This window comes from Gymnoscopelus microlampas (genome assembly GCF_963454915.1).
Source record: "Gymnoscopelus microlampas genome assembly, chromosome: 23".
Taxonomy (NCBI): Eukaryota; Metazoa; Chordata; class Actinopteri; order Myctophiformes; family Myctophidae; genus Gymnoscopelus; species Gymnoscopelus microlampas.
The window spans coordinates 30717131-30744235 of record NC_139960.1 but is presented as its reverse complement, the minus strand read 5'-3'; the positions used below and the strand labels follow the sequence as shown (position 1 = coordinate 30744235).

The 27105-nt window shown below is 41.8% G+C and overlaps 1 protein-coding gene across 1 annotated transcript in view; it reads left to right on the top strand.

Annotated features, from left to right (window-relative positions):
• The window catches only part of LOC311040304 (neuronal cell adhesion molecule-like), a 109882-nt gene that overhangs the window by 71477 nt on the left and 11300 nt on the right, over positions 1–27105 (top strand). Inside the window, exons 14-24 of the mRNA XM_084050505.1 lie at positions 297–463; positions 1240–1387; positions 1797–1921; positions 2926–3027; positions 4390–4587; positions 5078–5148; positions 18850–19075; positions 20342–20457; positions 20758–20962; positions 21290–21412; positions 22457–22633. Of these exons, the coding sequence (XP_083906631.1) occupies positions 297–463; positions 1240–1387; positions 1797–1921; positions 2926–3027; positions 4390–4587; positions 5078–5148; positions 18850–19075; positions 20342–20457; positions 20758–20962; positions 21290–21412; positions 22457–22633 (1658 nt within the window). The remainder of the gene's footprint in view (positions 1–296; positions 464–1239; positions 1388–1796; positions 1922–2925; positions 3028–4389; positions 4588–5077; positions 5149–18849; positions 19076–20341; positions 20458–20757; positions 20963–21289; positions 21413–22456; positions 22634–27105) is intronic.

The following is a 27105-nucleotide window of genomic DNA, read 5'->3' as shown; positions in this document are numbered from 1 at the left end:
CTTGGGGGGTTCACCAAACGGTGTGAAAAAAAAGGCGAAAAACGGCGGAAAAAAGGAAGCAGAGCGTCCTTTTTTCTCGCGCAGCACCCCCCCCCCTCAAGATTTTTCAAAAATAGCAGATCTACAAGTTCATAGCGTGGCACTCGGTGCCACGCTATGAGCTTGTATATCTGCTATTTTTTAATAGCCAAATAAATCTTAAAATTACACAGATGCGTTCCTGGTCCCTTAATGGATTAATGAATAAAAGAAAATTGAGAACCACTGATCTAACATGTTTGGCATTGCTTGCGCAGGTTCAAAGACAGTCAGATCAGCATTCTCAGTCGAGACCCCTATGAGATCCACAAGAATGGTACGTTGCAGATCCACGTGGCCCAGACACAGAACAGCGGCAAGTACACCTGCATCGCCTCCAACACCCTGGGTACCAAGGAGAACCACGTCTACCTGGAGGTTAAAGGTCAGATATGGACCAATCAGAACTTAGAAACACAGATAACAGCAGGGGTTCTCAAAGTGGGGGTCCGGAGACCTTTGAGGGGAGTTCCAGGGTGTCCCCAGCAAAGTGAGGAACAATTAAAACACGTAGCCCATTACATTTTTTTCGGCTATTCAAAAATTATTGAAATAGAAAAATATCGACAAATCTTCTCTTTTGGGGGTCCCTGAAACAACGTATTTTCAAACGGGGGTCCGCAGCCAAATACATATAAATTTGGGGGTTCTTGACATGAAAATGTTTGAGAACCACCGCTGTATAGCATCATGCAAGGTACAGTACAACAAATGTTGTAAGTTATACCACTTTGGATAAATGAGAAGCATTGATGTAATATTTTCCATTGATTTATTTAGGAGGAAATATAGACTGTACGATGATATGTTTGATATTTTAGTGTGATTATATAATTTAACAATCTAATCAAAAATGTTTGTTAATCACATTAACCCTGGCATCCCTATTTTTTAAAATAATTTCAAAATGTCTCTGAAATGTGTTTTATTTCAAAAATTGCAAAAAATGCTGATCTACAAGCTCACAATGCGCGGCATTGAGACGCATTGCGTGTTTATACAGTAGATCGGCCATTTTTGCTATTTGTCGAATGACGGAAGTATATAGGGCACAAGTGATTAGATGAAAGTCCCCCCCCCAGATGTCCCCCCATCCTGCTTTCTTTTATACAAATCAAACCCTGATCCTTTGGATGTGTTCCTCCGCTCTCTGTGTTCCAGAGCCCACTCGTATCCTGAAGCAGCCAGAGTACAAGGAGGTGCAGAGGAACAAGAAAGCTGTGTTTGAGTGCAAAGTCAAACATGACCCGTCGCTCGTCCCCACCATGACCTGGCTCAAAGACAACGGAGAACTGCCCGACGACGAGAGGTAGAGACGAGACACACATGAAGGACTAGAAGACGAAACAGAGTTTTAGTGGTGCCACAGTTAACAAAACTGATCGATTTGAGAAAAAAAGTATATTTTTGTGGCATGTGATTGTGTCTGCTGTGAAAAGTTCACATAGACGTTCTAATTCCAAACATTAAAGCTGCAATTTTAACCAATCTGTATGGTAGAGTATGTTAATACAATATACTGTAACTGCTGCACCTAACTGGTTGACAAGTAGCGTTGCCTGACGCTCATAACACGCAATCTATTGCCTCTTGGATGAGCAGTAGATGTATTGCCTCCCATGCAGGAGCCATTTTGTTTGAATCCCCGGTGGGTATGATATAAAAGTTCCATTTGCAGCTTAAATAGGCGCACAATTGGTTGTTGTGTCTCTATTCAGGTTTGTGGTGGACACTGACAGTCTGACCATCAAAGACGTGACAGACGAGGACGCAGGCACCTACACCTGCGTCATGAACACCACTCTGGATCACGACTCGGCCAGTGCCATGCTCACTGTTGTGGGTACGTTCACATCTCCAGTCCACCTTTAACGGCAAATGTATAGTTCATTGCACGCAACTTTTGACAAACGTGACAAAAGAAAATGTGGATTAAATGTGGGTTTTAATAGTTAAAACAAACAACGTCACTTTGTTGAGTTGAAAATACATTATTCGAGAGAAAAGTGTCAAGCAATGAAGTATAAATTGCCCTTCAAGACTTTCCCGTGCTCAGAAGGTTCTGGGCCTCTGTGTTATGAACTTCTTGTAACGCCTGTAAACTTTTTCCACTAAAACAGTTACATTTAGAGCCTGCCTTACCACTTTTCTACCAATTTTCCTGCTTTCTCTTTGCTCTAAAATGTCACTAATGTTTAACTTCTACATGTACTTTACTCTTTCTTCTTGCTGTCTCAGAGGCCACTCCACTTGTCTACGGTAAACAAACATTAGCACTGCTTCCCCTCCAAACTCCTAGCTTCCATTTTGTTCTTAATACGTTTAGATAATATCTAACATGCTGATATGGTCGCAGGTATATGGTTTATGTACATTTATCCGGATGTTTTTGTGTACTTATTTTTGTTTCTTTTGGGTTGTTTTTGTCACTTTCTCATTAGTTTGTATTTCTGTTCAATATTATTGTCTGTCAATCCAATAGCTGTATGTGTCTCACACTGTGTCTGGGAAGGGATTGTGAATTGTGGGGTGTAACAAGAGCTAAGCATTGAAAAATCTATGTTGTTTTACAGAATATTTATATTTTGAAGAAGTTGGATTCTTACAGAGGGATATAAGCTTCCGTTTACAGAATCAGTGATGTATTATTATGATCTGATTCTGATGAGCAAATAACAGGCATAAATATCACACAGAACAACTATAACGCCTAGTGACACCTAGTAACGCCCAATCATTATACATTTTATAGATTGTAGATCATTGATTCCTATCAGTGTTTGGAAAGTTCCTAACAGCGGAGAGGAGGGTTTTCCAAACTGTGCACTCTTTCACTGTATTTTCCAGAGCAACCGGACCCTCCCACAGATCTGGAGTTGACGGACCAAGTAGACAAGAACATCCAGCTTTCCTGGATCCCAGGAGATGAACATAACAGCCCCATACAGAGTAAGTACTGTAATGCAGGGGTCTTCAACTTTTTTCAGGCCAAGGACCCCTTTGCTGAGAGAGAGATGCAACAGGGACCCCCCACCCCACTACATATTGTATTAAAATTGTGTTGCAGATTAAATGTTTTCATAGTTTTCATAGATAGCTTCATAGACTTGTGTAGCGTTGTGTTGGATTCATGTTAATGTGTATTTTCAGACAGTTAAACCACTTAAACCCTCAATCTGCAAGGCATTGGGAGCTTGTAGATCTGCTATTTTCGGCTAATGTTCCCCTCAGAAAAGGGTTTTAGGGTTCAATTGGTTAAAGGTAGGGTAAGTGATATTTTTTGGCTAAAACAAAAAGTATTTTGTTAAAAGTTAAAATACTATATTCTGATAGTAATCATTGCTATAGAGTGTTTGTTCAGTAACAGGAGTCTCCCTGTCTCTCCAGCTCTTTAATAAACAGAAAATACATTTTTCGGTAGGTGTCAAAATCTCAGCCAATCAGGAGAAAGTACCCATTTTTAAGCTTAATTTGTATAGTGTTCCAGTTCCAATTTTGCCTGCTCATTTCTTAGTGTCATCACTTCCATTTTCACTTGTTTAATCTGTATCCTGATTGAGTTCTCTGTCCTGGTTGGATAAAATATGAAATGAAACTGAAACTGAAACGAAAATGCATTTTCTGTTTAATAAAGAGGTGGAGAGACAAGGAGACTCCTAATACTGAACAAACACTCTATAGCAATGAGTACTATCAGAATATAGAGCTATTTAACAATTATTTTAACCAATGCAAATCACTTACCCTACCTTTAATGTAAAAAAAAAAAAAATTTCCTTTCACACAAAGATTTGGCGGCCCTCTGTAGTAACTCCCTAGGGGTCCCAGACCCCCAGTTGAAGACCCCTGCTGTAATGTAAACCAGCGATTCCCAACCTGTGGTGGGGCATGAGGATATTGTAAGTGGGCCCCCAAATAATTGGCAAAACTCTTAAGATTTTAATGATGATATAGCATAAAAAAAGGTTACAAAAGTTATACAATAAAATAAAATCATGGTATTTTTTTCTTTAAAACCTTGAAAATTACTTTTTGTTTTGGTACAGATAAATATGGACTTAAAGTATACTATGTTAGTTTCGTTGTTCCAAGCTGGAAATAAATATGCTCTGAAAATGCACACGGCCCACCCATCTGACCACTTAACCATTCGGCTGCCGTGTTAAGTGGTCAGATGGGCGAGCCGCGAACACTTTCGAGATTTCCAAGTGGACCCTGATCCAGAAAAGGTTTGCGAACCACTGCTGTATACAACTTAGTCGTGGCAACAAAGTGTGTCGTCTTGTAACCTCTTTCACCTCGCTGCCGCAGAGTTCGTGATCCAGTACGAGGACCTGCTCCACCAGCCGGGCGTTTGGGTCAACCTGACGGAAGTCGCTGGTACCAGCACCACGGCCCAGCTGGCACTGTCTCCCTATGTCTACTACTCCTTCAGGGTGCTGGCTGTTAATGATGTGGGCTTCAGCCACCCCAGTCAGTCCTCTGAACAGTACAGGACCAACCCTGGACGTAAGGGGCATGCTATTATCCATATGTAATATACAATTCAGAACAGTATGCCTCAATAAGAGCATAATGAAGTCCTCTGCAATGCATCATGGGATAGTAGTCTATTCATATGACAAAAATATACCCCCGTGATGTACAGTATATTGTAGTCTATTGTTAGACCCTCCAAAAAAACACGGTTATGCGATTATAATAATAATAATTATGCGGGGGTCACTTTTTTTCAAAAAGGTCACATCGCATGTTTTTGCATATTTTGCAACTTTCCGCAACTTTCGCAACTTCCCGCAATTTCACTGCATACAATCACATAAAACCCCTCATATTTCATCGCAAAATCAAGGATTTTATCCCGCATAAGCAAGGATTTTAGCTTGCATAATTCAGGACTTTTGCCCGGGTTTTTCTGGAGGGTCTATATTATATTGTAAGTGTGACATTTTAAAGATAGTTAAGTTACAACACATTTGTTTCACTCTGCAATGTTCAGCTCCAGATGAGAACCCTTCCAATGTTCAGGGAATGGGAACAGATCCTAACAACTTGGTCATCTCCTGGATGGTAAGCTATTGTAGTAAAATGCATTAATCTGTGAGACTATTTGCCCTTGTTTAAGGAGAATGAAGGAGTCCAAGGCATGGCTTCTAATTGGTTACTTTATTCAAGGAGAGTAAAGAGTTAACATCACATCGCAGCTTCAGCAGGAAAGAGGCAGAGTAAAACACAGCATTGATATTTATAGTTGGTGTGTATGCACATGCACACTCTTCCTATAGGTTTGTGCACGTGGCGTGTGTGCTCTGAACCAGATACCAAAACAGTGTGTGTCCTGTGTGTGTGTATAGGCATGTATGGATGTACTTCAGTGTGCACGTAGGTGTGTGTGTTAGACTATGTGTGTAAATGTATGTGCGCTAGATTAAGGAGCTTGTGTGTGTGGGAGTCTATTGTGAGATTTTGGTTAAGACAATACAGTGGTCACTAAGGTCAGATGACCCCAGGAGATACTGGCCATCTGGACCTCCTAAAAGAATGGACCTTTATCTTAAAGATGGGTTTTTCTCCCCCATGAAAGGGTGTAGAATTTCTGTGTCTAATCAGGAATGCCTTGCTAGGCGATCTAGTAATCAATGGACTGTGTCTATTTAAACCTTCAGTAGTAGTATGAAAGTTATATTGCAATGTATGTGCATTACAATATAAGTACTAGTGCATTAGTGTATAGTGATATATGATATTATGTATGGATGTATGTATGTAAGTAAGTACAAGGACCATGTGCTGTTTAAATGCCTGTTCCTCATCAACAAGTGATCAGTGATTTCCAGTGTGCAGCATCCTGCGGGGGAGGAAAGGTTTCTAGGCCTATTCTTGGTGTGATTCAACTCAGACCATGTGCTCCTCATGAGTGTTCATTACAAGACTGTTCATTACAAGACTATATGCTTAGTCTAATATACTACATAGTCCCCCCTTGGAGGACTCTACAAGTCCTACATAAACGTGGGGACATAAAACAGTAACCATACAAACCTAAATAACACTAACAAATAAAAACATATAAAAAGCTAACTAAACATTAGTATCAAAACACAAACAGTAAAAAACCTGCTACTCCTCATGTAGAAAAAGAACAACGTGTTGAAATCATCCAGGCCCCCCTTGGCAAAACAAGAACTGTAACACAAATAGGCTAAACAAACCCTTGAACTAGTCTACTTCTCAAACAATATAATATAGCAGGTAACAATAAAAAATACGACATGAATGACGTTACTACAATTAAACTTACGTATAAAACTACTAAAATTTGCAAATATAAAGCAAACATGTCCAAAATAGACAGCAAACTATTAAACGTCATCAATCAATACATGTTTCAAAAGATAACTAAAATGACAAAATATAAAACCAGAAAAACATCATCAAACAATTAAAGGCATGCAAATCGGCGTTTACTACGCGCATCAAACACTAAAAAACAAAAAAATCGCCTACATTAAAACGCACTATCAAACGATCTTTGTCTTCATCAGGGTCTCTGACGGACATCTGTCTTCATGAACGGAAAACCCGTCTCACGAGAAAAGATAGAGTAAAGTTGAGATAAAGCTGTAAAAGAGAAAAAAGGGAGAGGACAGAAAAGGTATGTCTCCGGGGATGAAGGGAGAGGGGGCATGTATCCGTGGGCATGGGGTAAAGGGGCTGTGGATTCAGGGACTGGGGAGAGAAAGGAGCAGGGATTCGTCCTTTTCTGCGTCCCATTCATAAGTTTTCTCCTCAGTGTCAGTGTAGCAAAAGTCTGCATACTCACACAGATCCAAATCAGAATGTACTTCCTTGATCTCCTCGATTTCTTCTGCCGGATTAGTGATAGGTATATTTGTTGCGACAACATCTGTCATTTGGATAGCTTGAGTGTTCATGGCCCTGTCAATTCCTTTTGATATCAGGCTGCGAGTCAAAGGGATGCAGCAGCAAAGGATAAAGGCCAATACAAGCACACAGACAAGTATGGTTATTCCAATTTGGGCCAAATACGATCCCCAGTTCCCCATACGGAAACTGGAAAACAAGTTAGGCCATCCCCAACCTTCCGCAACTCCCGAGTGGGTTTGGACCTCCCCTTTGAGGTTTCTCAGTTTGTTCATTGCAAGCGTGAAACTACCGTTAGGGCCTGTATTGTCTGGTATGTATGAACAGCAGTGGCTGCTTCCCAACATCACACAAACTCCTCCCTTATCGGCCAACAGGAAGTCCAATGCCTGTCTATTCTGTAAGGCCATATCACTGGTGGCTCTGAGCTGTTGTCCCAGAGCATCCAAAGCGTCGTACGTGAAATTAATGAAGCGCTGCTGATTATAGTATATATAATTGACCCAGCTAATTGTGGTTCCTATACCCACTGTGGGGAAGAAGAGTGACGTCCACAGAATGGAGTCATCATCAATAGCCATGGCATGACGAGGTATATTGTATGGATCCCCAGCTTTATCAAACAGTACCGGGGAATCAGAAAATATGCTCTTCTTTTTAGACGACCCCTTTTTAGCCGCCCTCCGGGACCGGGGAGGTGGGGCGGTATGTTTCTCGTCAAGGTCACTAGCAGGGATGACAAGAATTGATTGTATAGCTTCCACACGGGCGCAGCGACCCGACCAATTGAAGGGCAATGCGTTACGCAAAACCATGTCTCCGCAGATCCAAAACTGGTCTGCCACAGACTGGGTAGAAAAATGGAGAGGGCATATGTTGGGCGGATACTGGGGCGGTTTTCCCTTAAGCATCCTTACCGCCGGCATCCTACTAATAGAACCATTACGGAGAACACACGTTTCAATCTCACGACTAAAATCAAAATTGAGATGGAATATCTCAGAACACAATTCCTCCTCAAGATAGCCAACCACAATGATAGGCACCTTGGTGGCACTTTCTAGTAATACATTTCCTATCCTTTGGAAACATTCAAATGAGCCTGTCAATTTCAAATGAGTGCTGGTAGGCACAGTTATCAGAGACGTAGTCATTCGCACATTAAGTGATGCACAGGGCTCTCTTACTAGGGCCTCCCACAAATCCCTCACCTGATATCCCTTTTTCATCACTTCACGGTAGTATTCTTTAGACTGCAGATATTGTAGGCACTGTGCAGGGCAAAAGGAAAGTGTAGATGGGATATTTTTGTTATCCCGTCCACAGTTCTTCCAGCTATATTGAGTGTTTGTCACTATGAGTGTATTGACTTTGGACCTAGTACACATATAACAGTCTTTTTTGTCAAGTGACCTTGCAGTGAAATCTAGATACTGATACCAAGGATTTCTTTTTGCTATTTCATACAAGGGTTCAGCTACGGTTGATCTATTCTTAAATAGACGGTATTCAGCTTCTTCGAAACGTCGGGCCCACTGTTGCTCCCGCATTTCTGCTCCTGTAAGCACTGTCCTAGTTAATCTAAGTCTGGCTTCGTCAGATTCCTGTGATACAGGTGTGGCAGTTGGAGTGAAATTAGGGTGAATAGTTAAAATGGAGTTTGGAACTATAACTTGGTTTGGGATTGTAGTTGGGACAGGAGTGACAGTTGAAATGAGAGTCTTGGTTGGGATTGTAGTTGGGACAGGAGTGACAGTTGAGGTAACAGTTGGAGTGGGAGTAACAGTTGGAGTGGGAGTAACAGTTGGAGTGGGAGTTGAAGTGGGAATGGCAGTGGGAGTGGGAGTGGGAGTTGTAACGATAAGAGTCACTTGATCCGGGGAACATACTCCATCCTCCAGTTCCTGTCGCAGTGCCTGTCGTTGATATGGGCAACTGGGACTGTCAACAATACAAGTGTATACTCCTGCATCTGTTATTCTAATATCATTTATGAGAAGGGAGCAATCCTCATAACTATGATCACTGTAGCGGAATCGTCTCCTACTTCCTGTGTTTTTGCTCATTAGGGATACAGTAACACCTTCATTATCTTTCCAAGAGCTTGGGTGGGCATAAATAGTCGCTGGCCCTCTTTCATGGTCATTTTGTTGCACAAACACTTTGTCCCCTGGTAGTATGGTGTTGGCGTCTGTCCGCGTCAGCTCTTCCTTCTCCTCCTGTTCCTGTTTGGAAGAAACATAAACAGCGATCCTCCTGGGGAGGTTGGACATGTAACGCACATAAGCCTTCATTTCTAACAGTGAAAGGCTAGGACCCTTACCACTAGTGTGTAGACCAGGGGTTAGCATGCATCGGCCCATAGCAAGTTCATGCGGTGTCATGCGTAAGTGTCGGATTTCTTTGTCTTATATTGTTTGTGCTTATATTGTTTTTTAAACAAATGGTGCATCGACTTATAATTTGATCAATTTGTTCTAACAAATATGGTATTCTTTTGCTATCTTTCTATTCACTTCCCCCCTTGATACATGAGAGACACCATGGGCATCATGTATCAATAGACCTAATAGATCAGGGGGAGCAATCACTAAACCTTCGTGGTTGCGCCATAGGCCAGTGCTGTCTTTAACAGCACCTCTATCACGCCACAAGTTTTGATCAATTACACTGGTCTCTTCCTGCATCAAAATCAAATCTTTCAATGTAATTTTTTTTCCATCTCCATTTCGTGTGTTACCAAAAGAACATTTCCCATTCTGTTAGTACTTGCAGCTGCCTTAGCAGCCTCATCGGCCGCATTATTACCTCTAGTAATACGTGATGCGTCAAATTTATGAGCTGCACACTTCGCAATCGCAATCTTCTTGGGTTCCATCATTGCTGACAACAACTTTAGTATCTGTGCATGGTGCTTTATGGTAGAGCCGTCTGAGCACTTAAAGCCTCGGCTCTTCCATACTGCTCCAAACAAATGGCAAACTGACATAGCGTAAGAGGAATCCGTATAGATCGTTACGCATTTGTCCTCTGCTAATAAGCAGGCTTCTGTGAGAGCGACCAATTCTGCTAATTGGGCGGAACATGGCTGTGGAATCGGCTCCGCCTTAATTGTTACAAAGTCAGCTCCCTGGGCCTGTACCACCGCATAGCCTGCGCTTAACACATCGCCAGTACGATAGCAAGACCCATCAGTCCAGTACTCTGCATCCACTTCTTGGAGCGGGAGAGCCTGTAGGTCAGATCTCAATTTAGAGTATCTCTCTGCCTCTTCCACACAGTCGTGTGGTTCTCCATCTTCCGACGTAGTCAAAGAATCAGCAGGGTTAATGGTGTTACACCTAATTACCGTAACATCCTCTTGTTCCAACATTCTATGGTAGTCCCTAATTCTTGACATGGTTAAAGTATACTTGCCATGATTCAAAAGATTTTTGAGACTATGCTGAGTGAGGATAGTCACTGGATAACCCATAGTCACTGCCGAAGCCTTCTCATACATTGAATAAACCCCTGCTAGTGCTCTGTAGCACGGCGGGAGGCCCATTTCAACATCAGTGAAAGCCACTGAATAATACGCAACGGGCTGAGGGTTGATGGACGTGCCAGTAGGCTGCGTAAGGACAGCGCATGCATGCTTCCCACCTGTGGACATTGATACGTACAACAGAAAGTTTTTCGTATAATCTACCAGTGCGAGGGCAGGCGCCTCCATTAATTTTCTTTTCAAGGTCTCAAATGCTGCAAGTGAATCTTCATTCCAGGTAACATTACGATGTAACAGATCACTTCCGGTGTCTTTAATCATCTTTCTAAGAGGACCTGTAAGTGTAGTGTAATCTTCTAACCAAGCAGCAGAATACTGGGTCGTGCCCAAGAATTTCATAAGCTCTCGCACTGTTCTAGGTTTAGGTGCATGGCGGATAGCCTCCAAGTGAACCTCTGATATGCTATGATGGCCATGACTAATTCTCTGGCCAAGATAGACCACCGAATCCTGACAATATTGGAGTTTCTTCTTAGAAACTTTGTGGCCTTTTTCTGCTAATTTTTGTAGCAACATCATTGAGTCTTTGTGACATGTCTCTCTGTCTTTGGCACAGACCATTAAATCATCTACGTAGTGCAACACGACACTATTCAAAAGAGGACCCACATCAGTTAAATCGTCTTTCAAAATTTTATTAAACAAGTGTGGGGAATGTCGGAAACCCATAGGTAACCTCCGATAATTATAGCACTCAGCTTTGTACGTGAAACCAAAATAACCTTGGCTTTCTTCACTCAATGGAATACTAAAAAACGCTCCACACAGGTCCAGAACAGTAAAACAGGTAGCACTGGGGGGTATATCACATAGTAACAGGTGCGGGTCTGGGACCTCCGCGGGGAAGTCCTGCACAACTTCATTGATAGCTCTAAGGTCATGAACTAAACGAAAAGTATTGTCAGGCTTCAAAATGGGGAGGAGGGGCATATTACTAAGTGGGTCTTTTGTTTTCTGTAGAACTCCGGCCTCTAATAACCCTTTTATCTGTGATTCGATGCCTTGAACTGCTGCATCTTTGAGGGGATATTGAGGTCGCCATGGGGGTGTGGCGCCTGGGCTTAATAACACTCTCACCGGTTGGGCGGACTTAACAAGGCCAATGTCTGTGCTGTGTTGTGACCACAGGCTCTCTGGAACTTGCAGGAACATCTCTTCCTTGAGGACTTGGTCCAGTTCCACAGTGAACATAGAGTCATTCGTCAGTTTCACTGTCTGAGGTTGACTCATGCCTTGTGCAGATATCATGAGTTTGAGGAATTTGCGATCTTCACTTATCCAGATAGCAGGGTTTTCTTTTGTTGTTGCAAAGATGGCCTCCTCTGCTTCCGCCATCATTGCCCCTATGTGCTTCTGTGAGTGATCTTCAGCAACCCTCAAAGTCACATGTGGAATGCTGTTTTCCACTTTAAATGTCTCATCCATGTATTCTTGTCTGTTTATCTTCATAGCTGCACCCTGTGGTCCAAGAATGATACAGCTGGAGCTGAGCTGAATCTGTTGTGGTTGTCGTGACATCCATTCTGTAGCATCAGCTGTGCTGGCATCCTTGAAGTATTGAAGTGTACAATGTGGGGGGTACCGTGGCGTTCTTGCATTTGGCATATTAGCCACAATAAACTTTTCCCACAATCTGGCAGGTTCCATCAAATCGTGACTTAGATTTCCCAACCAGTACACAAGGGAGTCTTCTGGTTGTGAATAAACAGGCAGTTGAGAATATTGTTTCCTGGGTACTTCCACTTCACTGGGCACTTGCACCACACATCCATCAGGAGTGCATTTAATCGTACAGTTCATTTGGCATAGAGCATCACGTCCCAGTAGACCAATGGGGGTACTGGTAGACACAAGTATCGGGATCTTGGCTACTTGAGACTTGTATTGAATCTTCACTGGTTTTGTGATTGGTATCAGCTGTCCTTTTCCCTCAAATCCGATTGTTCTGACATAGTGTTCAGACATAGGAAGGTATATAGTGTCACAAGGTCGTACACAAGTAAAAACTGCACCACTATCAGCCATGAGTTTAACTGTGCGATTGTTAATCTTCACCGAGACAGTGGGCTCTGTCTCAGGCCCTGACACTACCAGCTGTTCGCACCTTCCTTCCGAATCTTCTGGGCAACCCTATAGTCCCCCCACTGGTGGACCCCTATAAGGGTTCACCAGACGCGGTAACTGCTGCTCCTGCTGAGGACGGGGTGCCTCAACGTGCTGTCGTTGATCTTGAAAGTACTGTTGACCTTGTTGAGGCGATGACCCTTGCGTCCACTGTAAAGGAGTCAGATGTTGTGCTGAAGGTTGTTGTAGTGGTGGTGGCAGATTGCACTGACGCCAAAGGTGGCCATAGTTCCCACAAGTATGGCAAGGTCCCACAGGCCGTCTGAAATCAGGTCTGGACCTAGGTCGAGAGCCAGCCCGGGGAAACCGTGAGGTGTTTCGCTGGAGAACCCCTTGCTTGTACCCCTCGCACAGATGTAACTGGTTAAGCTTTCTCACTGTGGCCAAGTCACTGTCCTTCTGAGCGCTTAGTTTCTTCCGGTGCTTGATGACTTGGTGTGCAACATTATCTGTATAAGTTGGTGTATCCATGCTAGCAAGGCCCACAGTCCCAGAAAGTTTCTTCTGCACCGGCGCAGGCAAGCCTTCTTGAATCTTGCTCCTGACGAGCGCCTGCTCCAGCTGGTTAAGATCAGGGTCATTGCCGGTGACGTCTCGCCATTTCTGATGAGCTCTGGCTACAAACGCACGTGGGTTCTCTACATCTCCAAGGGCGTCAATGAGAATGACGTCCGGGTCGATATTAGTTATATAAATGTCTCTTAATGCACCGTGGTCATCAGTAATATTGTAGCGGCCCTGTGTTTCCAAAAGCGGTAGCAGGGGGTAGGGGTTCGGGCATGGTGCAGGGGAAATCTGTAGGGGGTAGTGGTTTGGGCATGGTGCAGGGGAAATCTGTGCAACCCCACAAGGTGGTGGATTCACATGAATGAACGGGGCTGCAACTGCCTGAGGTAACATGTCAGTGGACAGGGTTGTGGCCACAATTTTGTCATTATGCTCTTTTCGGGCTTTGGTCAACTTTTGACCTTCTTGATAAAATAATTCCAAAATCGCTTCTTCTAAAAAACGTTTTTCTTTACGAATGCGGCCACGTCTACCTGTATTCTGGTCTGCCCTGTGTGTGTGGACAAGAACTTGCATCGTTTTAATAACCTCTGGGTCAAAAGTACCATCCTGAGGCCATGGCTGATCAATTCCCAACCAGCGTGAATTCCATTTCTTGGAAATTTTGGAAATACCTTTAAATAGGGGATTTTTCTGTTGTACTATCAACACAGGTGTCGTAGCGTGGGAAGCAGCCCGCGTCGCCTTGGCCCCCATCACAAATATTGATCAACTACGTTAATATTATTGAAGAATATGTATGATAGTTTTAGTGGGTGCACTGTAAGTGGCCAAAACCCAATAATAATAGTGTTTTTTGATTATATAGCCTTTGAAATAATGTTGAAAGCACTAAAGAAAAACTATACGTTCACCATTAAAGGTTCATAGACAGACCACGAACAATTGCCAGTCCACAAAGGACCCGTCAGTCAACCCCCAAGAAAAGTTGTGCAGGAACAATACGATTGTTATGTATATTCCTATAAAACATGTAACCACACCGAATACACCTATATACGTGAATGCAACTTGAGTATGAATGCACAAAGATGCGAATGTATATATATATCAACGTACACAAATAAGCTGATGTATACGTATAACAATGTGTATGTGTGCGTGTGTGCAGTTAGGTTTGTATCGTGGTTGAATAAAAGGCTGCAGCAAGAACAAACACAAGCTTCAATATAGGAGATAGAAGTAGCTAAACAGCTCCCTCAAATTAATTGACGCTATATTGAACTGAAAACAACCTTAATTTCGTTACTCAAATTGCCGAACCACCGAAACCGCTTAAATGTCTAAAATAAAACAAGGGAAATGATCAGTAAATTGAGCCAAAATAAATGTAGTACCCCCCTTGACAATGTCTTAGGTAGGTGCTAATAAAATATTTGTAAGTTATTTATTTATTTAATTTTATTTTTTAAAAACTGTAAAAATTAAAAATGTAAACTATTGAATATTAATTTTATTTTGAAAAACTGTAAAAATTAAAAATGTAAACTATTGAATATGCAAGATCGCTAATTTGGAATAAACCGATTAAATAGAATACTCTAAGGCGTTATAAAGAACAGTAGGAACAAACAAGCATATCAGTATAATGAACAAACAATAAAGAGGAAACGAAAGGAAAATACCACACGGAAGTGGCTGTGAAGTAGGTAATAAAACACATGCGTGTTAAAATGTTACTAAAATGTAATAAGTAATATGAAACATAAAGAAAAACAAGAGGTGGATTAAAGCAATGTAAAACAATTAAACCAACAATATAACAGTAAGCTGTAAGAAATAAGTGAGTTTAGAATAGTCCAAACTCAACTCAGAAACAGAAACGATCTTGCATTAATGTATGGGGAAAAGTAATACTTGGTTAAACCGCTTAAATGGAGACAACATGTGCTGAGACAGGAGCAGTCATTAAACCATATACTTCACAACGTGGGCGAAGTGTAAAATACGATGCGGCAAAACCCGCCCTCGAAAGGAGGGTCTCAGTGACGCAGGACAAAGAAGGGATACCCCCAACAGAAAGAGGGGAGGGAATCCCCACGTTGAACGTAGTGACGTACTGAATAGTATTAGCAGCGTACCACGCGACCTGACACAAAAGCTACCAGAGTCGAATTGTCCGTCGAAAAAATTAAAAAAAGTAGCTTAAAAAGTTACCAGAAACGAGTTTAAGTAAAAACGACTACTATTAACACGACAAGCAATTTAAAGCTTAAAAGTAATAAATGAGAATACGTACCAAAAGTACATATTATTTAAGAATTTAACCAAAAGAATAGAGATCAGCAGTGTCTGATGCAGTGGTCACATGAACGTTACCATAGCAACCAGAGAAAGATCACAACGGTTTACGGCAGCGACGTAAAAACGCGGAAACAACAATGTCAACAAAACCAACCCGTTTTACAAACGTGTGAAAGTGACAATAAAGGCCATAAAAGCTCCGATAAAAGACATGGTTCAGGTGTTATGAACAAAAGACTTATAGTCGCTGCTTTGAAATTACGTGACACCACTCAGTTAAGCCTATGAATGGACATTCAGTTCACTCGCATGAGCTAGCCACATAAGTTAGCAACCAGACAGGCTAGCTTGTCTCCGCACAATAAGTCAGCACCCACAGCGGAGTATAGTTTTAGTTTAGTGAAGTGTTAGTGTAGAACAAACAAAGCAGTGTACGGCGACACTTAGAAATAAGGGTCCACAAAGCCAAACTATAAAATATAAGTATTAATCATAAGCTCAATTAGCATTGTATGACATACAGAAAAAACATCAACAAGGAATTACATATAGCACACGTCTGCAGTAAATGCAATAAACTTAGCAAGGCAATTTCAATATATCAATCACTGCAACTTATCCAATATAGCATTTGCCAGCCAAACAAGCAACATCAGCAGCAAATATATGAAGTATCATCAACACACAGCACATAACATTGCAAAACATTAAGCCAGCATGAAGTGTGTATTATAAAATCCAGAGAAATAAATGTGATGCATTCATGAGGTAACCACACGCACGCTTGTGCAAAATCCTTCCTTTCAACTATATTGTCATACTTATGGAAAAATACTCGTCACGTAATATACTTAACTATAATTGAACTATAATTCATTCACACTTATATCTTAGCATCCAAAATATAATGTCAGAGGCAAATGTACTACACAAATGTTGTATGAAAAGGTGCGATATCGAACCTTTACTCCAAGCCACGGTCCAGTCCGTAGGCAGTCAAACGTCACCTCAGCGGGCAGCGTCCCATAGGCTCACGGGCGCACTTTAATTCAACACACAAAAGCATCCAACATAATACAAAATAACACCCAATTAAGCTCAGGGCAATAACCCTGTATTTATAATATATATAAAAAATAACCAACACCTGCGCACAAACATGAAGACAAACACACATTCAAAACACCAATGACAAACGACAAGCAGACACGCATACTCACAAAACAGAGAGACAACAAACAAAACATTTTCATCTCACAACTTGAACACATGTATGGCTTTACATGTATGCAACAGGGAGATGAACGCACATAGGCCTACAACACAAAAACAAAAACCCTCCAAAAAGACGTCAACATCGCAGTCTCACGGAAAACTACAGTTTTCAGTGAATATAAGTAGCAGCTCTGGGCCGCAACTCAACATTTTCCAGTCTCACAACACCCGGCGGATTCTTTTACAAACGCTAACCAATCAAGTAAGAATCCGGTAGCCATACGCTACAATTGGACTATGAATGAACAGATGACCAGTTTACGCAGACCTTATGATGGTCATTGGACCGAATATGTCCTAACGCATGGTGGCGAACATGGCTTACAATCGTGGGAGAATTTGGCCTCGTAACATTAGGTGTGGCTTATAAATTCATGCATCTGTCATCATCAATCCACGAAAACTAAACCCAAAACGCTTTAGCGCCGGCCTCCCCAACCAAAGCTGATCAGGCATATCATGGTATTCTAGAAGGATCCCTTGCCGTAACAGTAACTACTATCCAATCGAATAGTCATAGATTTTATTTGGTTTTTTGAATATTACATTTTTTATAGTCGAACTATGAATGGAAAGACGACTAATCATTTTGCAGATCTCAAGAAGGTCTTAGGCTAATTCCTATGCATGGGAGCCATCCACGGCTTATTGTCCTCGGAGATTAGTCTCGCAACATAGAGAGTGGCTTATAAAATCATACGTCTTCCATTCATCAATCCTCTTATTAGTTTACTTTTTTTTTTTTTTTTTTTTAGCTTCATGATCAGTCAGGCAAACTTATTAGGAGACAGAGCGAGACGACTTAATCTGATGCGTAATCGCCTGACACAGAGGCATATCTGCAATGTGAGCCATATACTTTTGACCAAACTTTCAATAAAAATAAATTTAACATGAATCCAAAACACTCCTTCAACAAAGGCAAAAATAATGCCCCACAGATGGCAATTATAAAAATTAAAAAACAGGTTCTTGTTTTCGAAAACATTTTAGGGACAACCATTGAGTCAAAATAAATTAACTCACCTGCTGTAGATTGTTCCCAAAATGAATCAATGAAATCGGGACTGGTTCGCCATTTTTGTAGTAAAATGCATTAATCTGTGAGACTATTTGCCCTTGTTTAAGGAGAATGAAGGAGTCCAAGGCATGGCTTCTAATTGGTTACTTTATTCAAGGAGAGTAAAGAGTTAACATCACATCGCAGCTTCAGCAGGAAAGAGGCAGAGTAAAACACAGCATTGATATTTATAGTTGGTGTGTATGCACATGCACACTCTTCCTATAGGTTTGTGCACGTGGCGTGTGTGCTCTGAACCAGATACCAAAACAGTGTGTGTCCTGTGTGTGTGTATAGGCATGTATGGATGTACTTCAGTGTGCACGTAGGTGTGTGTGTTAGACTATGTGTGTAAATGTATGTGCGCTAGATTAAGGAGCTTGTGTGTGTGGGAGTCTATTGTGAGATTTTGGTTAAGACAATACAGTGGTCACTAAGGTCAGATGACCCCAGGAGATACTGGCCATCTGGACCTCCTAAAAGAATGGACCTTTATCTTAAAGATGGGTTTTTCTCCCCCATGAAAGGGTGTAGAATTTCTGTGTCTAATCAGGAATGCCTTGCTAGGCGATCTAGTAATCAATGGACTGTGTCTATTTAAACCTTCAGTAGTAGTATGAAAGTTATATTGCAATGTATGTGCATTACAATATAAGTACTAGTGCATTAGTGTATAGTGATATATGATATTATGTATGGATGTATGTATGTAAGTAAGTACAAGGACCATGTGCTGTTTAAATGCCTGTTCCTCATCAACAAGTGATCAGTGATTTCCAGTGTGCAGCATCCTGCGGGGGAGGAAAGGTTTCTAGGCCTATTCTTGGTGTGATTCAACTCAGACCATGTGCTCCTCATGAGTGTTCATTACAAGACTGTTCATTACAAGACTATATGCTTAGTCTAATATACTACACTATCCTTGACAATGAAGTAAGAAATGCAAAATACTGTATACTGTATAGGGCTTAAGTGGTTAAAACGCATCTGTCCAAGTCAGAGTCTGCCTGGGTTTTCATCGATGGCTGACTCAAGTATGAAAAAAAGAAACAACTCTTGTTTCCTGCAGCCATTGACAGGTCTGCAGTCCAACGGGCCAGGCCTTCAGTACCGGGTCCAGTGGAAACAGAAGGATGTGGACCAGGACTGGTCCTCGATAACCGTGACCAACACCTCCCAGTTTGCCGTGTCCGGAACACCCACCTATGTACCTTACGAGGTCAAAGTTCAAGCGCTGAACGACTACGGCAGCGGCCCTGAGCCCGTGGTGGTGCTGGGACATTCTGGAGAGAACCGTAAGTTGAGGAGTTGGACTGGAGTTGGAGTTACAGTATAGCGTAGGGTCCATTTCAACTAGCGGGGCAAGTTTAAATGTATAGTTTGGTTTAATAGACAATGTTTTAAAACATGTTAAAGCTGCAATGTGGGACTTATGTTAAAATTGTAGTTCACACATCCCAACTTGGTCAGAAATATAAATATTTGATCAATTATGCCTCTGTCAAGTATTTTTCTCACCCAAAAAACATCTGTCGTTTCCAGAGGGAAGCAAGTGTGTCGCACAAATTTTCACTATTTACCCATAGAGGTATAATATAACTAGAGGGCGGATTGCCCCGCCCCCAGCTATCATTTCAATGAATGTACTCAGTGGCGTTTTGAAGCACCCGGAAGCCTGCCGGAAGTAGAATTATTGAGTCGTTTTTGGACACACCATAGAGTTATGAGCATGCGCACTAGTGTCCTTTTTGCGTCCTACGGCAGCCCGGTTGCCAAGGAATGAATGCGAGATATTTATTAAATACACTCGAGATGCATATTTATATGTAAATGCATATGTATTTATGTATACTATGTTTACATATTTATATTTATATATATATAAATATCTCTCCTCTCAGTATGTTTTGCTCGTGCATGTATTTCTCCCCGCCTGCAGTTCCAGCTTTGGCCACTGGGGTGGCGGCTTCAATGTTTCTCAGCAACTCTGGGGGCTTGTATTTACCTCCTAGTTCCATCTCCATTTCCTACTTGCTGTCAAGTGGGTCTCTGTTGTCCAATCAGAGGCTGAGTACAGAAATTAATTTTAAGCAGGGAATTACAGGCACGCTATGTTTATTCAAGCCTTTGAAGAGGATGTGATTGGCGTGTCCCTGATGATGCGAATTAAGTACCTGAGTCACCCTTCACGCCTCACACCCTACACCTGCTTTCACAGAGACCCTAGTCTTCCATTGAGAAAGTTAGGCCCTGGTTTCTGGTAGGACATCTACTGGTTGACAAGTAGCCCTGCCTGAAGCTTAAGCACAATATATCTCCTCTGCACCTTGATTGAGCGATAGATGTTTTGGTACCCACACAGGAGATCCAGGTCATATTACAATTACCCCTCTCCATTGGGAGAGGACATAAAACTAAATTTAGCTTGAAAAAACAAAAAAAGTAAAGCATCTGTGATTAAAAAAGGTCTCTCTCTCTCTCTCTCTCTCTCTCTCTCTCTCTCTCTCTCTCTCTCTCTCTCTCTCTCACTCTCACTCACTCTCACTCTCTCCTTCCCACAGTTCCTTCATCGGCCCCAGAGAGTGTAGAGGTCATAGCTCATAACAGCACCGTGGCAGAGGTCCACTGGCATCCTGTCGCCTCATCCACGGTCAGGGGGAAACTCCAGGGATATAAGGTACTGAGTTAGTGAGAGAGTGGTGAGTGATGAGATTCCCACACTAACTGTATGGGAATTTGTTCATGTTGACCATCAATGCAGGCCATGTTCCACAGGCCTTACTGCTATGCTACTCTGAACCTCAATGTTCATGTTTATGTGATTAAATACAGTGTTCTCAAACGTCTTAATAAAGGACCCCCATAACTTACAGGGTTACACACCTGTAGGTTCCAATTTAGGGCCCCCTCAAGGACGGTCCCTGGCCCCCAATTTGAGAACCACTGGTGTGCACTAACTCCTGCATGTCTCACCAAGGTGTACTACTGGCGTGAACGTGGCCTAGAAGAAACAGAGTCCACGGAGGCCAAGACGAAACAGTTCCTGACGTTCAGCGGGAACCGGAGTGAGGGCCGCCTGCCCGGCCTCTACCCTTACAGTTTCTACAGCCTCTCCATCGCGGTTCTCAACGGCAAGGGAGAGGGACCATCCTTAAACCATAGCTTTCAGATGCCAGAGGGAGGTGTGTACTGCAGAGTTACCGCAGGACAGAATTATGTGATAGGAGTGTACAATTATTAGGTGATTTTATCCTGTTACATGTACAGTAGTAGCTGATGCTGTTTGAGGGAGAATCCAAATGAAATTGTATGCTACAGGTACACATTTAAAACCGATATTGATATGATTTTTATGTGCTGAATAAAAGTATAGTTAATATATATAATAATAATATTGTTGTTCATCTCTGTAGCTCTGATGGCAGCCATTGTCCATGCTGCTTATGTTTTCATTGGGGAAAGTCCTTTTTTTCCCTAAATAAACAGTGGTTTGTTTCTTGTATTTGTAGTTCCGGGGCCACCGTCCTTCTTTACGGTCAGCAACCACAACGTTGATTCCCTGACGTTGGAATGGGGTCCTCCAGTCAACAACACAGGACGCCTTACTGGCTACACACTCAAATATCAACCAGGTAATAATAAAAGCAACATCAACAATTCTGCTCAATTGAGAAGTCATGTAATGCGTGTTGTATATGTGTTGTCAGGGACGTGCAGATGGATTTGGAGAGGCAGGGGCTGGAATTTCAAAAGGGCACCGAACAATTACCATACTTTTAGGCCAGAAAACCCAAATAACCTGAACATGTCATTGTGTGCTTAATGTCCTTAAAGTCACGCATCCAACAAGCTTTGAACTGAGCAGACTGGACCTTCCGTTCGAGAGATAATGGCCAAAACATCTTAAAAACAGCCACTTTTGCCGGTTTCCGATCGCCGATTTTCGATTTAGTTTTGGCCAATGTCGACCGTTTTTCTTTAATAACACGGGCTAGGAAGGTCGTACGGCGACAAACTAGATACCTGAGTAAAGTTCACTTTGAGCTGCATCCAACACATCCACTGCCTTACCGTTAGGCCGCTAGGGGCAGTTGAAATTATTTTTTGGGGGGTAATAGATTATTTTTTCTTTTTTTTATATAGTCTGGAGAGGGCACTTTTTTACCGACGGGTAAAAGGGCAGGGACTCAAGCTACCTTTCATGTCTATGTGTGCACGTGCCTGTGTGTTGTGTATGTCTTAACGTCTCTGTGTCAGTGGCGGCTTTGCTCCACTGGGCACGATAATCTTAATAATTCCCTGTATTGTGTTTTATTATTTTCAAATCTTTGAGTGTGCATTTAGCTGACACCTTAAAGCTGCGCTATGTAACTTTCCTCTTCTCCCCCTGATTTGAACCCGGTTTCATGTGCAAGTCCTGTTTTCTTTTTTTTTACCATTGAGCTAATAGAACCTACCTTGCTCGGGATGAATTGAATTTGAATTGAATATTTTATTAATTAAAAAAGAAGTGACATAGTGCCGCTTTAAATTAATCTAGATTAACACAAGTCTAACATCTCTTCTCTTCTCTTCTCTTCTCTTCTCTTCTCTTCTCTTCTCTTCTCTTCTCTTCTCTTCTCTTCTCTTCTCTTCTCTTCTCTTCTCTTCTCTTCTCTTCTCTTCTCTTCCTCCAGTCAACAGCACCAATGAGTTGGGACCTGTGGAAATCATGACCTTCCCAGTCAACAAGACCTCGATCACCCTGCTGAACCTCAGGAACAGTACGCGCTACAAGTTCTCCTTCACTGCTAAGACAATCAAGGGCCCTGGCCCTGCCATCACAGACGAGGCAGTCACAATCATGGACACAAGTAAGCTCATTATTATTTATATTCAACCACCTTTCAGGCACTATCAAGGGACAAGCAACTAGTGGTAAGGAAGTTATAGGTCAAAGCAATCTGTAATTAAATGTAAGAAACCCATTTTTGTCTGAAGAATCGCCATTTTGTGTTGGAGACGTATTAGAGAAAATACCATAAGACAGTTTTGATATTTAAATATCAATTAGGAATTCGATTTCTTACTCTGAACCCTTGTAATAAAAATGTCCCTTGATTCTGTAATTTGTATCTGTAAAACCCTTATTATATTAAAAAAAATAGTTTGTTGTTCTTTATTACATAGTGGAGTAAAACTCCTATCTGCTCAAAACGTTTTGTTTTGTTTTCCCCCAGAATTCAAGAAAATAGTTTGTTTTATCATTATACAGTATTTTCTTTTAAATATACAATGGACATTTGAGTCTTTTTCAATTGTGTAAGGTTTGCAGAACGTACTGTAGCTAAACCCGCAAAAATATGAAAACACTGCATGTGTGTATGGGGTACTTTAGTACCCAATGACTGTAATACACATTTTTGTCTGTTTGTCTGTCACGTGTATGCCTGAGGTGACTTACTCTTATCTTGATTTGTGGTGGTGCAAACCTAGCTTCCCTAAGCTAAACATGTCAGATCCCTGATGTCTCTTCCTTACTCAACCTCTTACACTGTCTCTCCCTTGTTTTTTCCTTCCCTCCTTCCTGAAGCTCTTATTCAACAGCCCCCTCTAGAGACGGGCAAAGGTAAAACAAGTCTGCCCCTGGAGGAAACTGCATGTTCCGGATTATCATTAGATATTTACCCTTTTCCCATCTCCCAGCTTAGCTAGCATTTCTGACAGTTGATAAAACCTTAAAAAGGGATGTGGCATTCTCAACACCAGTGTCTCGCTTGGGAAAAGTGCATTTTGCGTTTCAACACCACAATAATTTACATGCCAGGTTTTAACATTGTGAAAACGGTATGAAACACACAGGCAAAATGTTTTGGTTGCATACTGCATGTTGATGGCAAGGATATATTGTGTAAGTACTTAACTCTGGGAACATACAGTATGTTATGTTGGAAACTGGAAAATGTGTGGTCCCAAACAAGACACAGGTTTCCTTTTTTAAGTATAATGTGAGTACTTCAACCTGTAGCAACAGTATGCTTCCATGGCATCTGCAAGCACCATTGCTTATGTCCTACTCTAAATGATTGATAACATTGTAATTTAGCCTAACGTAGGTAGGACTTTCCTGCACTGACAAAAAATAAGCTCTACTGTACATGCCATGCCTTCAGTCTTTACCTATTCAACCAACCCCCCTCCCACTCCCAAAATCTAACGAACAAGCTTTAAAACAGTGGTTCTCAACTGGTTTCACACTTGGGACCCGTTGTATCAAGCAGCACAGTATTTGTCTCATTACATCTGTTCTTGTCCGCAACTCTGTGAGAACGTACCGCAGGCAACTTTTGGACCCCGACACATAAGTTGAGAAACACTGCTTTAAAAAGACCTTGTCTCTGACACTTTGATATTCTCCTCAGGCTTTGGTTGTCTGCAAGCTTTGGTTCCAGTCCCTTACAGAGGCAGTCCAACATTTCAGAATACATTACAATAGAATATAGAACATACTAAAATCGAATTGAATTGAATAGGAGCCGTATTGTCTGCACATGGAAATGTGTAGACAATAGTTTGCATAGACCCTTAGGTCTCCTAAGTTTTACACTATCAAGAGTTAAATTAATATATATGGGCACAATCCGTCACCAGGACACAATAGCATCTTAATCTAGTACTTATTACCCTTCGTATTTACAGTACAAGAAAGTAGAACTCCTGGTGATATTTACTGTAGGTTGGGGTTAGATTTGACTGGAACTAAATGATGCAAACATTGCTTCAGAGTTGACTGTTAGTTTGGGTTCCTATGCAGTTGCGGAATGAAAAGATTTGGTTCTTTGATTTTTTTTCTGATACATATGAGATTTTGGTTAGACCATTACATGGTCATTTGTATAATGTCATGATAAAGTGACCCTGTCATATCCTCCTGCTATTATGAGCATACGTGATATTTTACGCTGGCCAAAATTGTCAACTCAAATGTTCCTTGATTTAATGAAGTCACTCAGCTGAGCGAGAAATACAAGGGAGGATGGTGAAGGATGCAGGATAAAAGCTTCCACCGTGTTTAATTCACATAAGGAATGAGAGATGCAACTGCATAGGTGCTCCCCTCAACTCTGAATCACAGCAGTAAAACTATAGTAACTTATTATCGCAGCATGCAATCAGCTTTACATACATTCTGTAACTATCTCTCTGTTGTTATGTATGTACTGTGTGTGTGTGTGTGTGTGTGTGTGTGTGTGTGTGTGTGTGTGTGTGTGTGTGTGTGTGTGTGTGTGTGTGTGTGTGTGTGTGTGTGTGTGTGTGTGTGTGTGTGTGTGTGTGTGTGTGTGTGTGCGTGCGTGCGTGCGTGCGTGCGTGCGTGTGTGTGTGAACTTGTATTACTATACATATGAGGGCCAAATGTCTGCACAAGTATAACAGAATTTGAGAATTAGACATTGCATTGTGAGGAAAAATGTCCAGGTCCAGGTTGTTATGCTTATTTAAGACATTTAGAGTTAGGTTCACCATTTGGAAAAGTTTCAGGTTGGGGTTAGGTTTGGGAGAAGACATTTAGAGGTCAGATCTGGGGGTCGGGTTAGAGGTAAGCCTGATTTACTGTACTAGAGGTTCGGGCGGCAGGTACCACACTCCCTCACATCCTTACTGATCTGGATCTCCCTACTGTATGCCTAATATGCCTATGTACTGTGTATGTGCATATCAGGTTTATTCATGGTTATGTCTGAGTCGTAGTGATAGGCTTACAGTACATGTGTGTATCGATTGGGTTTGTTCATGGTTAGGTCAGTCAGAGTGACGTGGCCGTGGTCCTGCCTACATATGGGCGTATGGGGTTTGTTTATGGTTATGTATGAGTCAGAGTGACGTCAGAGGTCCGCCGGCCGGGCCGGTCCTCCCTTAAGCCAATTTTAATATAAATAGGATACTAGGTTGCACGCCAGTGTAGTTTACTGAAAATAGACGCGTTGTTGTGAGCTTGCAGATTGGCTATTGCGGCTTTTTAGGTTACAAAGGCCAAAAAAAGAAAAGAAAATGGCATTCTTTGCAATCCAAAAATGTTGATGTCCTCACAAGTGTAGTAATACAAATGTGTGTGTGTGTGTGTGTGTGTGTGTGTGTGTGTGTGTGTGTGTGTGTGTGTGTGTGTGTGTGTGTGTGTGTGTGTGTGTGTGTGTGAGTACGTGCGTGCGTGCGTGTGTGCATGCCTTGTCTCACTCTTCTCTGTGTTCTTTCAGGCCTCACTGAGCCCCCTCCTCACCCAACCTCCCCCGTCACAGCGCCACCTTCTCGTCCCCCGACTCACAAGAGTACACACACCCCCTCCTCCCCCCTCACTGACCCACCCGCCCCCACCCACCCAGGTTTCTACTTCTGATTCCTACACTGCGATATAGCATGATGTCACATCTAGCACAGTTCTCAAACTTTTTAAATTCAAGGACCCCCAGTTTGGTATGCATTAGGCCATGGACCTGGGGACCTCCTGGAACCCTATCAAGGACCCCATGGGGGTCCCCAGACCATATTTTGAGAATCAATGATTAAGTCTACTGCTTTGAACAAGGGTACTGTGCATGTCTACTTGTGGTGAGTTTGATGTGAGATTGTTACAGTCATTATGATTGTACACAGTGCATGGACATTTTCATCAAGAATTTCCTTGCTAAAGTGTTATTTCTCAGCAGCAAAAAAAAGAGTTACAAAGTCAAAGCTCTATATTCCTTAAGCAATCATTGCTATATAGAGTGTTTGTTCAGTAACAGAGGTCTCCCCCTCTCTCCATCTCTTTTTAGTAAACAGAAAATAAATGTTCAGGTGGGATACAAATATAATCCAATCAGGAGAGAGAACCTCACAAAGATCATTTATCAGCTTAAAATGTATAGTGTTTCAGTTCCAATTTTGTCTGCTCGCTTTTTGTTTCATCACTTCCAATTTCACTTGTTTATCCTGTAATCTGTATGAGTTCTCTCTCCTGATTGGATGACATTTGTATCCTTACTTGAAAATGTTACTGTTTACTTAAAAGTTGGAGAAATGGGGAGACCCCTGATACTGAACGAACACGTCTAGAGCTAACACTTATTTTAACATAAAAATATCACTTACAGTGCCTAGACGTAAGTGACAGATTGATTTGCCTTAGCTCTGACACTACCCAGTAGTCTTGTGCTCTAAAACCGAATTCAGCTGGACAGGAGGGAACATTTTGTTTAACTTGTATCGCACAGTATGCATAGTCCTGTTCATTCTAGAACGGTAGTCATTTAACACAAGCCAACCATTTTGTTATAGCACTGATGCATAATTGCTAGTTTCCATTTGCATT